Here is a 12,637-nt window from a genome sequence, read left to right as displayed (position 1 = left end):
AGTCCCAGTTTTGAAAATATTCCACAGAGAGATGGTATAACAGTTGCAGTGAGTGTGTCTGTCCCTGTTGAAATGTGTGGTGGAACTGGAAAAAGTGATCCGCTGTGGAATATCAAGCCTGCTTCACGTATGAACAAGTTTTAGTGTCTGTTCTGCCTCATGCAGCTCCCGCTAGGAAAATAACAATTTCTAATATTCCTCCTTTTCTGAAAAGCTATCTTACAGTGAGAGAGCTGAGCCGTCATGATGTAATAATGTCAAGCATGACAGTGATTCCTGTGGGTTGTAAATCCCCTGAGTTAAAGCACGCAGTTTCTTTCAGAAGACAGTTATAGATGCTTCTGAACGACCTGAATGGAGAGCGAAATGCAGCTTTCAGGTTTCGGACGGATGGCAGCGAATGCATAGTGCTTGCTTCTGAAACAATGCAATGCTTTAAATGTGGCCATAAAGGGCATATTGCGAAGAACTGCAAGAGGACTGTAGAGAAACTGAAAGCGAGAGGGAAGAAGCCCCTGCGGAGCCAGGCTGATGGACTCTAAGGTCACAGCGCTGTAGATAGAAGAGCGGAGCGAGAGGCTGAAAAGCTCCAACCTGGTTTGGTTGAGTCTGGTGTGGTAGAAGGTGAAAGTGAGTGGCAGGAACCATCTGGAATAGACAGGAGGACGGAGAAGCTGTGATTGTGATCGGGGCTGGAGAGATACCCGAGTGGGGTTGTCAGGTGATGGACAGGGTAGTGAGGGGAGAGAACAGATTGAGGGAATCACAGAACAGAATGAGGCTGTAGTTTTAGCGTTGGAGAAAGAGACGGAAGCGGGGGAGTGTGGCAGGAAATGACGTTGTGGTGACCCAGACCAGAAGAAAGCACAACAAAAACAAAGGTACACGGACAAAGGTGCCGCGTGCGCCGTTTTATTAACAGAACAAAAAAAATAAAATATTTAAACAAAAATAAACATTGAATTATTTGAGTTAAGGTCCGGCTGGGCAGTAGCCTTCACGGATCCTTATATTCTTTTAAATTTAGTTTCTCCTCTCACGCCTCGCTCTCGTTCCTCCTCTGAACACCCACCCCGAGTGCAGAGAGCTGCAGGTATTTATACAGGTGACCATCTCCCGATTAGCAACAAATTCTGCACTTAATTCAGGAGATGGCCACCTTTCATAATGTGGATGAGGCTTCCCATCCACACTGCAAAACAATAACAAAACAAAAAGCACAGCTACGCTGTCATACAAAATAATAAACAAACAAAACAACAATAACATCTATAAACACAAATATAAAACAATAAACAAATACAAAACAACAACACAGGGGCAGATGGGGAGACCCCGTTCTAAAAATAAACAAACAATACAAATAAACAGCAGGGCTTTCCTACCGCCCTGCTACAGGGAGTTTAAAGCCAGAGAACAGGCACAGTATTACAGCGAAGCGCAGCCTTGTTTCTGAGGCTGGGGTCATTGGGGCTGATGAATCGGAGAGAGAGCTGTCTGTGGGAGTGGACTGCACTCAAACACACAGCACAGCGGTCAGTGGTGGTGATTTTAGCAAAGACGGGGGGCAGCGATACTGACTCCTCATTTAGATCTGATCTGTCGGCTAGTCAGCAAGCGAGAGGGGGTGGAGTGCTGAATGCATTCAGGCATTTTAAAGATCCGTTAAAGGGAAAAGAGGGATCCGAGTTATTGTTTAATTGTTCTTAAATTCTGTGCAGCATGTTAGACGCATTGCAGCTGTATTGGGCATGGAGCGAAGAGAAAGAGATCAATTACAAAATGTAATCAGGAGAGTTCGTGCCTCTCTAAACAGGAATGATGTAGAAGTCTACACAAGCATCTTTTCTGTTGTACGTTTTCACTATTGTTTGTACTTTCCAGTGCATCTCTTTTCAACCCCACAATGCAGACTTTAATATAGGAACTTTAAATATAAGTGGAGATAGAGATTGTGCAAATAGAGCAGCTCTGTTTGAATAATTAAACCAAAAGAAAGTTAATGTTGCCATGATCCAAGAGACCCACACAGATGACAATAATAAATCTGAGAGGATTCAGGATTGGGAAGGGGAGGTTATTTTTAGTCCTGGAATTAATTTCAGTGCTGGGGTTTAAGTATGACTCTCTCAATGTAAGTGAGGTCATTAAGGGGTGCTTGGTGAAAGTGCAAGTATCTGTAGAGGGTAGAAATTTAGTATTTCTTAATATTTATGCACCAAACGATGGGAGAGAGAGGGTGCTGTTTTTTCAGACTCTCAATGGGGTTATATCCCAGAGTCAGACTGAAGAAGTGGTTTTATTAGCTGGTGATTTGAATTGTACAGTTGATGACAAGCTAGACAGAAATAGCCCAGAGCCTCCCTCCAGGTCAGTTAAGGAGCTGGTTACTGTTTTAACAGTGCATGATGTGGAGGATGTGTGGAGAGTAATGAATCCTCATGTTGAGCACTATACCTGGGCTAAGGGGAGCGATGGGAATATATGTTTAGCTTGACTAGATACATTTGATGTGTTTAAGCATCATTTAAATTATTTTTCTAAATGTACTATTCATCCCACAGGTGTATCTGATCATGGTTTGGTCAGTTTGAATATGATTATCCCTCCTGCACGTCTTTATTCTTCATTTTATACTAAACTTTTAACCACTTCAACTCCAGATGTAAAAATGAAACCCCTTCCCAGGTACCAGATTGTGAAAATAATAATAATGTTTTCAAACCTGTAATTGCTATAAAATGTTAACATATGATGAATAAAACACAAATAAATGAGCTAAACTGGGTTTTTCATTAACCCTTTATGCTCCTGTGTACCACATACCCATGTTCAATATTTTCATTTTTTTTAAACAATGAAAATAAAAACACTGCTAATAACAATAGTAATAATCAGTCAACAGTAATTATCAAATAAAAATCAGTGTTCAATGCAACAGACCCCGGGGTTGCCCTTGCAGCCACTGCACATTGTTCTTGTGTCCTTTCCTTTGTTTTCGTTTCCTGCACCTGTTGCAGTCTCTGCTTCCCTTGTGTTGGAGGGATTGTCACAATTGTGTGTACAGGGATACTTTGCGCAGGCATTGTGATGGATCTGGCTGCCGCAGAATCACTTGGAATCGCTTCATGACACGCAATTGGATACAAATGTCACCTGACCCTCCCCCGACTTTCATTGCCCATTCCACAGTACTAGCACTGCCTTAGAGAATGAAACCTGAAATGCTAGACTGAGAAACCGCTCACAGAATAGAATGGGAAGCTTGACGTGCGCAGGTACGGCATGCTACTGTAAGGGGGTTTTCATTCGACGCACGTGCGCACGGCATGGTGTTGAAGTGGTTAAAAGACAGTCATTTTTTAAATATTTTAAATTCTTTTGGGAACAATAAGAGGCAGAAAGGGGTTTTTATCAATAAGGCAACAGTGGGTTCAGACCTGACTGTTTTGTCACCAGTACACTATGAGAGCACTAGCGAGGTGATGAGAGAGCTGGAGGAGGATGTTACTGAACTCCATAGGGCTCTGACAGAGGAGTTCATTTCTCTGCAGAGATGTGTGCTGGCTATCAGGGAGGTGGGGGCTGTCAGAACAAGCCAAGCTGACAGAGGAGTTCATTTCACTGCAGAGATGTGTGCTGGCTATCAGGGAGGAGGGGGCTGTCAGAACAAGCCAAGCTGACAGAGGAGTTCATTTCTCTGCAGAGATGTGTGCTGGCTATCAGGGAGGAGGGGGCTGTCAGAACAAGCCAAGCTGACAGAGGAGTTCATTTCTCTGCAGAGATGTGTGCTGGCTATCAGGGAGGTGGGGGCTGTCAGAACAAGCCAAGCTGACAGAGGAGTTCATTTCACTGCAGAGATGTGTGTTGGGAGGTGGGGGCTCTTGTGTGTGCTTTTGTCAGAACAAGCCAAGCTGACAGAGGAGTCCATTTCACTGCAGAGATGTGTGCTGGCTATCAGGGAGGTGGGGGCTTATTGAAAGGGAATTGTGGTGAACAACACACTGTTTCTGTGTCACCCCTGCAACCCTACTGCATTTACATGCAACTCTCCACAATAGTCTGCAATAGATTTTACACCTCAATTTGCAGAATGTAACCCAGCTCTCTTCTTTCACAGAGTCTATGAGTCGCGAGGTCCCTAAATCAGGTATGTAGAGTGTGTGTAAATCCACAGCCTGACTCACCCCAGCACAGCCCTGCTGGTTAGTGTGTGCTACACATCTTCTGAACTGTAGAGAGTACAGGAGGAGTGATTGTAAAATAATGCTCTCTTTATTTCTGTGTTCTAGAATGGAAGTGGATCCTCAGCTCAGCAGGTATGTGTCTCTTCAATGGATTCCTTTCACAGTGATGGGGAAAAGAACAGCAAGGAGCCCCGTCTCACTCATTGTGGTTACATCCATAATAAAAATTGACTTCATGTTAGCAGGCTCATCTCAGCCCTGCATGCTGAAGGTGCTGGTGATCATGGCATTGATCTCATATGAATGCCACACTGAGTCATGCAATTTCTCCTATATAGAGACAGAACACTTTGAGTAAACTGTCTTCATGTTTGGTAAACAGCTGTATGCTTTGAGTTTCTTTGCTGGAGTCCAGTATAAATAACCCTTTACTGCCACTTTGTTTTTTTTGCCATATAATTGATACAGAGAGCACACTATAGACACTCACTTTCTTTATTATTATTATTATTATTATTATTATTATTATTATTATTATTGCATTCAGCTCATTATTATTATTATTCTGAATTATTATTTTATTATTATTATTATTATTAGCATTGTCATCCTCTCACTTCACAGTTGACAGTTTGTCTCTGGACCTCGATACAGCACACCCCCGGCTCACCCTGCCTGTGGATGAGAAACGAGTGAGAAGAACACGACGGGATCTCCCTGACAATCCCCAGAGATTTGATTCCAGGCGCTGTGTGCTGGGAAGGGAGGGCTTCACCTCAGGGAGACACTACTGGGAGCTGGGGGTGGGAGAGAATACATTCTGGAGATTAGGAGTCAGCAGAGAGTCTGCCCTGAGGAAGGGGGGGTTCAGCATTACCCCCCAACAGGGTTACTGGACTGTGGGGTGGGATGGAAATGAAGGTAAAGATGAGTTCACTGCTCTCACAGACCCCCAGACCCCCCTCCCCTGAGCCTGAAGCCCCAGAAGCTGGGGGTGTATCTGGATTATGAGGAAGGGCAGCTCTCCTTTTACAATGTGGAGAGCAGATCTCACATCTACACTTTCACTGACATGGAGTTCAATCCCAATGAGAAACTCTATCCATTCTTCTGGTCGTTGGAATACAAAGACCTTGTGCTGGCGTCCCCGGGGAAGATGAATGACAGCTCTTTCTTGCTTCTAGTCTGGGAAGGGATTCTTGCTGCATCAGGTACTGGTTCACTTTACTACTTGTTTGCTAGAGGCTGATATGCTTGTTGATTTATTATTTATTTATATAACTCCTATCTCCTATCACCCTTGATATTACTGAACACCCAGTTTAGTGTCGCTCAATCACACACTGACTAACGTTAATATTAATAATAATAATATAATAATAATAATAATAATAATAATAATAATAATAATAATAATAATAATAATAATAATAATAATATAATAATAGATGGATCTTGTAGGTTTTATTATTTTATAGTATTTATAAGTTCACGTTGTTGTTACAGTCTGCAGTTGTTACAAAAGGTTGTGTCTCTTCAGTGTATAAGGTTGAAGTGTTACAGAACACCCTTTAGTGTTTATAACAAACACACTCTGTACTTGCTTCTCCTGTGCTAAATGTATTGCAGACCTGATATCTTTTACAACACAATATTGATTGTTTTGATATTTGTATTCACATAAACATCAACTGTCACTCTTCAAACAGTGTGAGGATTGCATCACACTTCCAGCTGTGTACCTGCCTGACTCTTCACACAGTGTGAGGATTGTGTCACTTCCAGCTGTGTACCTGCCTGACTCTTCACACAGTGTGAGGATTGTATCACACTTCCAGCTGTGTACCTGCCTGACTCTTCACACAGTGTGAGGATTGTGTCACACTTCCAGCTGTGTACCTGCCTGACTCTTCACACAGTGTGAGGATTGTGGTGATGTGTGTACCTGCCTGACTCTTCCTGAGGATTCATCAGAGCACAGCCCCGGACGATCTTCAGCGTTGATATTACTGGTGATGTGTGGGGGTGTGCCAGGTGCGCTGACTCTTCACACAGTGTGAGGATTGCGTTCACTTCCAGCTGTGTACCTGCCTGACTCTTCACACAGTGTGAGGATTGTGTCACTTCCAGGGGTGTACCTGCCTGACTCTTCACACAGTGTGAGGATTGATCACACGTTCCAGCTGTGTACCTGCCTGACTCTTCACACAGTGTGAGGATTGCATCACACTTCCAGCTGTGCACCTGCTTGACTCTTCGCACAGTGTGAGGATTGTGTCACACTTCCAGCTGTGTACCTGCCTGACTCTTCACACAGTGTGAGGATTGCATCACACTTCCAGCTGTGTACCTGCCTGACTGTCACACAGTGTGGGATTGATCACTGCGTGTGTACCTGCCTCACACTGTGTGGGGTCCAGCTGGGCATCAGAGCACAGCCCCGGACGATCTCAGCGTTGATGGTGATGTACTGGTGCCATGTGTCTCAGCGTTGATATTACTGGTGATGTGTGGGGGGTGTGCCAGGTGGATGGGCATCAGAGCACAGCCCCGGACGATCTCAGCGTTCTGGTGATGTGTGGGGGGTGTGCCAGGTGGTGATGAAGAGTCTGTGCCAGGTGCACAATGGGATCTCATCAGTTCTGCAGAGCTATCTCAGCGTTGATATTACTGGTGATGTGTGGGGGGTGTGCCAGGTGGACGCTGGGCATCAGAGCACAGCCCCGGACATTCTCAGCGTTGATATTACTGGTGAGTGTGGGGGTGTGCCAGGTGGACGCTGGGCATCAGAGCACAGCCCCGGACGATCTCAGCGTTGATATTACTGGTGATGTGTGGGGGGTGTGCCAGGTGGACGCTGGGCATCAGAGCACAGCCCCGGACGATCTCAGCGTTGATATTACTGGTGATGTGTGGGGGGTGTGCCAGGTGGACGCTGGGCATCAGAGCACAGCCCCGGACGATCTCAGCGTTGATATTACTGGTGATGTGTGGGGGGTGTGCCAGGTGGACGCTGGGCATCGCTGGGCATCAGAGCACAGCCCCGGACGATCTCAGCGTTGATATTACTGGTGATGTGACTATTACTGGTGATGTGTGGGGGGTGTGCCAGGTGGACGCTGGGCATCAGAGCACAGCCCCGGACGATCTCAGCGTTGATATTACTGGTGATGTGTGGGGGGTGTGCCAGGTGGACGCTGGGCATCAGAGCACAGCCCCGGACGATCTCAGCGTTGATATTACTGGTGATGTGTGGGGGGTGTGCCAGGTGGACGCTGGGCATCAGAGCACAGCCCCGGACGATCTCAGCGTTGATATTACTGGTGATGTGTGGGGGGTGTGCCAGGTGGACGCTGGGCATCAGAGCACAGCCCCGGACGATCTCAGCGTTGATATTACTGGTGATGTGTGGGGGGTGTGCCAGGTGGACGCTGGGCATCAGAGCACAGCCCCGGACGATCTCAGCGTTGATATTACTGGTGATGTGTGGGGGGTGTGCCAGGTGGACGCTGGGCATCAGAGCACAGCCCCGGACGATCTCAGCGTTGATATTACTGGTGATGTGTGGGGGGTGTGCCAGGTGGACGCTGGGCATCAGCACAGCCCCGGACGATCTCAGCGTTGATATTACTGGTGATGTGTGGGGGGTGTGCCAGGTGGACGCTGGGCATCAGAGCACAGCCCCGGACGATCTCAGCGTTGATATTACTGGTGATGTGTGGGGGGTGTGCCAGGTGGACGCTGGGCATCAGAGCACAGCCCCGGACGATCTCAGCGTTGATATTACTGGTGATGTGTGGGGGGTGTGCCAGGTGGACGCTGGGCATCAGAGCACAGCCCCGGACGATCTCAGCGTTGATATTACTGGTGTGTGTGGGGGGTTGTCTGCTCTGTGGAAATGACAACTCTGGAGTCTGAACTCCTGCATTTCTCTCTGCCCCCTTCCTCTCTGCTTTGGCCCCGTCTCCGCGCTATCCCAGGGCATTGGTGCCGGTGTGCATGGTGATGTGTCGGGGGCTCCCCAGGCTGGTTCGGTTCAGTAGCTGCAGGGCTCTCTAATAGCCTTTTCACACTTGCACACCAGAGCCGAGCCGAGCCCTCACGGCACGGCTAGTTTCACACGGGTCATTTTGTCGAGCCGAGCCGGAAGCGTGAAACTCTGGCCTCGCAAGATATCTGGTACTGGCTCGGTGCTGAGCAAGGCTGGGGGCGGGGTTAACTCGTACTGTCCCAAACGATAGAGTCCACCAAAAGATTTCACAGGAATTGAGAAATTACAATAAAAGGAAATATTCTGATTTAATGGACGCAGTTGTTGGTCACAGACCTGCAGCGACCGGCGCTGATATGTTGAATTCGGCGACTTGTCTTCTGGAAAGTATTTCTCCTTTAAATTGTTTAACGCTGACAGGTATCATTTAAAACAGAGACAAATAAACCCTGACAGTGTGTTAACAGCAAGCCTGCTGCTGCGTGCCATCAAGTAATATGAAATAAACATGCAATAGATATTAAATTAATGTTAAATTCATATTTAATAAATATTCAATAGCTGGTTTCTTGCTAAATGTTAACCGAATGTTGATTGAAAGTGTAATTGCATATCACTCCCATTTATATTGTGTTTTATTACCCTTGAAAATATGTAATAATTTCCCATTGTTTACACGTCCTTATTGAAAATACAGTTAATCTGACTTAAATGTCAATGGAAAGTAACAAGGAATAATTGAACATAAATTTAATATGCAATTAACATTAATATCAATTGCATATCTATTAAATATTAATTTAACATTAATTTAATATCAATTGCATATCTATTAAATATTAATTTAACATTATTAATATAATTAATATCTATTACATTAATTTAATATCAATTGCATATCTATTAAATATTAATTTAACATTAATTTAATATCAATTGCATATCTATTAAATATTAATTTATGCACACAATATAAAGCGCTCTCTTTTTTTCTAATGAATAAAGTGATCAGTAATTGCTCATATTATTTTGTGGTTACTTTATAAACCAGTCCTTAACATAAATAAATAAGTAAGCTACATATATTGGAAATGTGCAAAGTATCTGAAAATCCCATTCAATATGGTTTAAAAAAATACCAGATATTAACATTGCATGATAGAAACAAGCTGTGAAGAGAAATATCTTTAAATATGCTGCCTTTAGATTCTGATTTAATAGGCCTACTTTAAATCTATTTTTCTGACGTGTTTACTGACATTTTTTAAATACTATCTGTAACTTTTTAAAGTTATTAGTTAATCTAACTTTAATAATATTAATGAAATTATTCGGTTTGTATTTGCAGTCAGCAACATGTGAAAATCAAATACACATTTCTCAATTCCTGTGAAATCTTTTGGTAGACTTTATCGTTTCAGACAGGACGACCTCGGGATCCATTCTCAAAACAAATCCTTACCCGTAGTCACTCAGGTAACGAATTGCCTTCTTTTTTTTGCAAAAGGTGATTCTGCTCTTTCTAAAACCTCTCAACCATTGAGATCTAGAAATTGAACTGAAGCAGCCACTGCGATTGCCAGCCTTTCTGCACAGTACATCAAATTTCCATGCCATGCGGAACCATCAAGCAGAAATGATAGCTGATAGCAAATGCCGGCTGTGATTGGTCTGGTTGATGGCTCACTTTTTCCAATCAAAGCGCCGCCTGGTGGAGACGAAGCAGCCCATGTGTGCCGTAAAGGTTACCATGCAATAAATGTCCAAACCATTGGTGACAATAACCTTTTAATACGACACTTAGTAGCGAAATGGCCAGGGTCAGCACACGACTCCTTCATCTTTAACACAAGGCAAGTAGCATGACACTACAGAATCATAAGCATGCAGAAGTATGGGAATTCAAGGATTTATTAAGAGAACCATGCATTAGAACAAATAAACATTGGAATTATGTTAAGGCTTTGTATAATAATAATAGGCCTTTTTAATTAAAAAAAAGCGAAACTCCGTACTGGACAGAAGCATCAAGGAGTCGCCTTATTGATGGATCCTGTCCGGTTTGCATTTAGATTTTAAAAAAATGTTTAGGAGCAGCTTATACAAAATCGGAAACATTTCAATACATTTTCCTGTTTATAACCACCACTGCGATTTCATTCCTTTTGTATCCCAGTACCCTTTGTCACAGAGATGGCCGAAGTGGGCGGCATCAGAACCAGGAAAAGGAATGAAATGACACAGGGAGGACGGATGAAATGAAATGATGATGGCGCTTGCTTGCGCCAATTTATTGTAAAATAAAACAGTTGAACAAACAGCAGCCCATGTGTGCCATAAAGGTTACCATGCAATAAATGTCCAAACCAACGGACTAACACTAACCTTTTAATACGACACTTAGATCGACATGGCTAACAAACACGGTCCTTCATCTTTAAATAAACAAGTAGCATGCTGGTCCCACCAGCACGCAATAGCAATTGAAATGATAACTCTCCTACTCTCTTCCCGTTCTCCACTCACCGAACACACAACCCCGAGTGAGTGAAAACATGCTGCTTTTTTTTATGCAGCTGTACCGAGACTCGATTGCTAATCAATGTCATTCAATTGGAGTCTCGGTACAACTGCACGTGAATTAATAAAGTGCAATTCCCCGTGCTCACATATTATTACATTTTACCTGCACATGAAGTGCTGTGCAATCCTCGTGCCTAAATACAAATATACATTTTAAACACTTGTGTTACACAGACCCATTTACATCCCGTGTACCAGTGACTATACACCAACATTAACACACAACACGCAACACCTAACACCGAAATACTCACCAGGGGCGGGCACTTTGTCACACCCCTAAAACCCTTTCTCATGACACCAGTGGAGAATGAGCAAACACCAGCAGAAACACGATCGCTACTGTAAAACAATACCCAGCGCGGAACAGAGGATTGCTGTGAAAATAAAGACATCACCAGGTACAACAGAGCATACAAAAAATGTAGAGCTAAACAGGAAGGACTTTATGGAGTCTGGAAGAGCAGGTACAGAACATGAAGAATGTCACAATGAGCCTCAGCTTTTACTGTAAAGAGGAACGTGTTTGTAGAATTGATGTAGGAACCCTGTTCAATTTGAACAGTTTGTTTATAGAGTGTAGTAGTATTAGCATCGTAATGCAGTTATAATATTTGCAGACGCAGCTCCGCCGGCTCTGTTTGTTTCTTTTTTCACTGCTGCCTCTTCTTTTTTGCGTCGCACATTGTCGAGCTGCATTTCTTTCTTATTGTGTCCGATGTCCGAGGGTTGCCACAGACACTGGATACGACCAAAGCAATCTCTGCCCAAGACTTTTCATTATTTTCCTGTGACAATATACTCGAAAATTTACCAAATATTACGTGACGTTTCTCCTCAACGCAGGCAACCAAAACATCGTTCTCTTCCACAGTAAAATTTAAAGCCCTACGTTTACTGTTACATCCATAATAATTAAAATAATTAAAATAAATCTCTACAAATACTATTGTTTAGAAAAAATAACGATGTTGTGTGATAAGATTATGCACGAGATGTGACAGTTGTCATTGGATACAGACTTGATAAGCTGTTAATAGATAACGGTTAATGTTCCTTCATAAAGATAATTTCTAACTAAAGTTAAGCTAGGATGGGGCTTTTAGGAAAGTACAGCAACTAGAGCAGGGGTTCTTTGCTGGGCCCCCCTTTGGAAATGTTTCAGACTGTGACGACCCCCCACCCCTCTCCGCAGTGTGATATCATATGAAATTACTGGACATCACTGGCCCCCAGGCTTTGCTGGCCCATGGGCAACAACACTGAAGAAGTAACGCACCGCGGGCAACATCATACTCTGCTCTACCTATCAGCCTGAAGAAACATGTATAGGAGACACGATTGCTCTCCCTCAGCCTAAGAAAACATTTATGTGTGTAAAATAAAATATAGGATCTACATCTGAGACAGTGGCGATTCTAGAGTATTACACACAGGGGGGCACCAGGGGGGGCCCAATTTAAAAAAATATATAACCTGCATCTGAGACAGTGGTGATTCTAGAGTATTACACACAGGGGGGCACCAGGGGGGCCCAATTTAAAAAAATATATAACCTGCATCTGAGACAGTGGTGATTCTAGAGTATTACACACAGGGGGGCACCAGGGGGGCCCAATTTAATAAAATATAGGACCTGCATCTGAGACAGTGGTGATTCTAGAGTATTACACACAGGGGGGCACCAGGGGGGCCCAATTTAATAAAATATAGGACCTGCATCTGAGACAGTGGTGATTCTAGAGTATTACACACAGGGGGGCACCAGGGGGGCACCAGGGGGGCCCAATTTAATAAAATATAGGATCTACATCTGAGACAGTGGCGATTCTAGAGTATTACACACAGGGGGGCACCAGGGGGGGCCCAATTTAAT

The 12,637-nt window shown here is 44.0% G+C and overlaps 1 protein-coding gene across 1 annotated transcript in view; it reads left to right on the top strand.

Annotated features, from left to right (window-relative positions):
* The window catches only part of LOC121305416 (butyrophilin subfamily 1 member A1-like), a 23,818-nt gene extending 18,398 nt beyond the window's left edge, over positions 1 to 5,420 (top strand). Inside the window, exons 4-6 of the mRNA XM_041237072.1 lie at positions 4,121 to 4,150; positions 4,293 to 4,319; positions 4,812 to 5,420. Of these exons, the coding sequence (XP_041093006.1) occupies positions 4,121 to 4,150; positions 4,293 to 4,319; positions 4,812 to 5,158 (404 nt within the window). The 3' untranslated portion in view covers positions 5,159 to 5,420. The remainder of the gene's footprint in view (positions 1 to 4,120; positions 4,151 to 4,292; positions 4,320 to 4,811) is intronic.
* The last annotated feature ends 7,217 nt before the right edge of the window (positions 5,421 to 12,637 follow it).

This window comes from Polyodon spathula, chromosome 43, assembly GCF_017654505.1.
Source record: "Polyodon spathula isolate WHYD16114869_AA chromosome 43, ASM1765450v1, whole genome shotgun sequence".
In the NCBI taxonomy this organism is placed as follows: Eukaryota; Metazoa; Chordata; class Actinopteri; order Acipenseriformes; family Polyodontidae; genus Polyodon; species Polyodon spathula.
The sequence above is the reverse complement of the archived record's forward strand: the minus strand, read 5'-3'. Positions and strand labels throughout refer to the sequence as shown.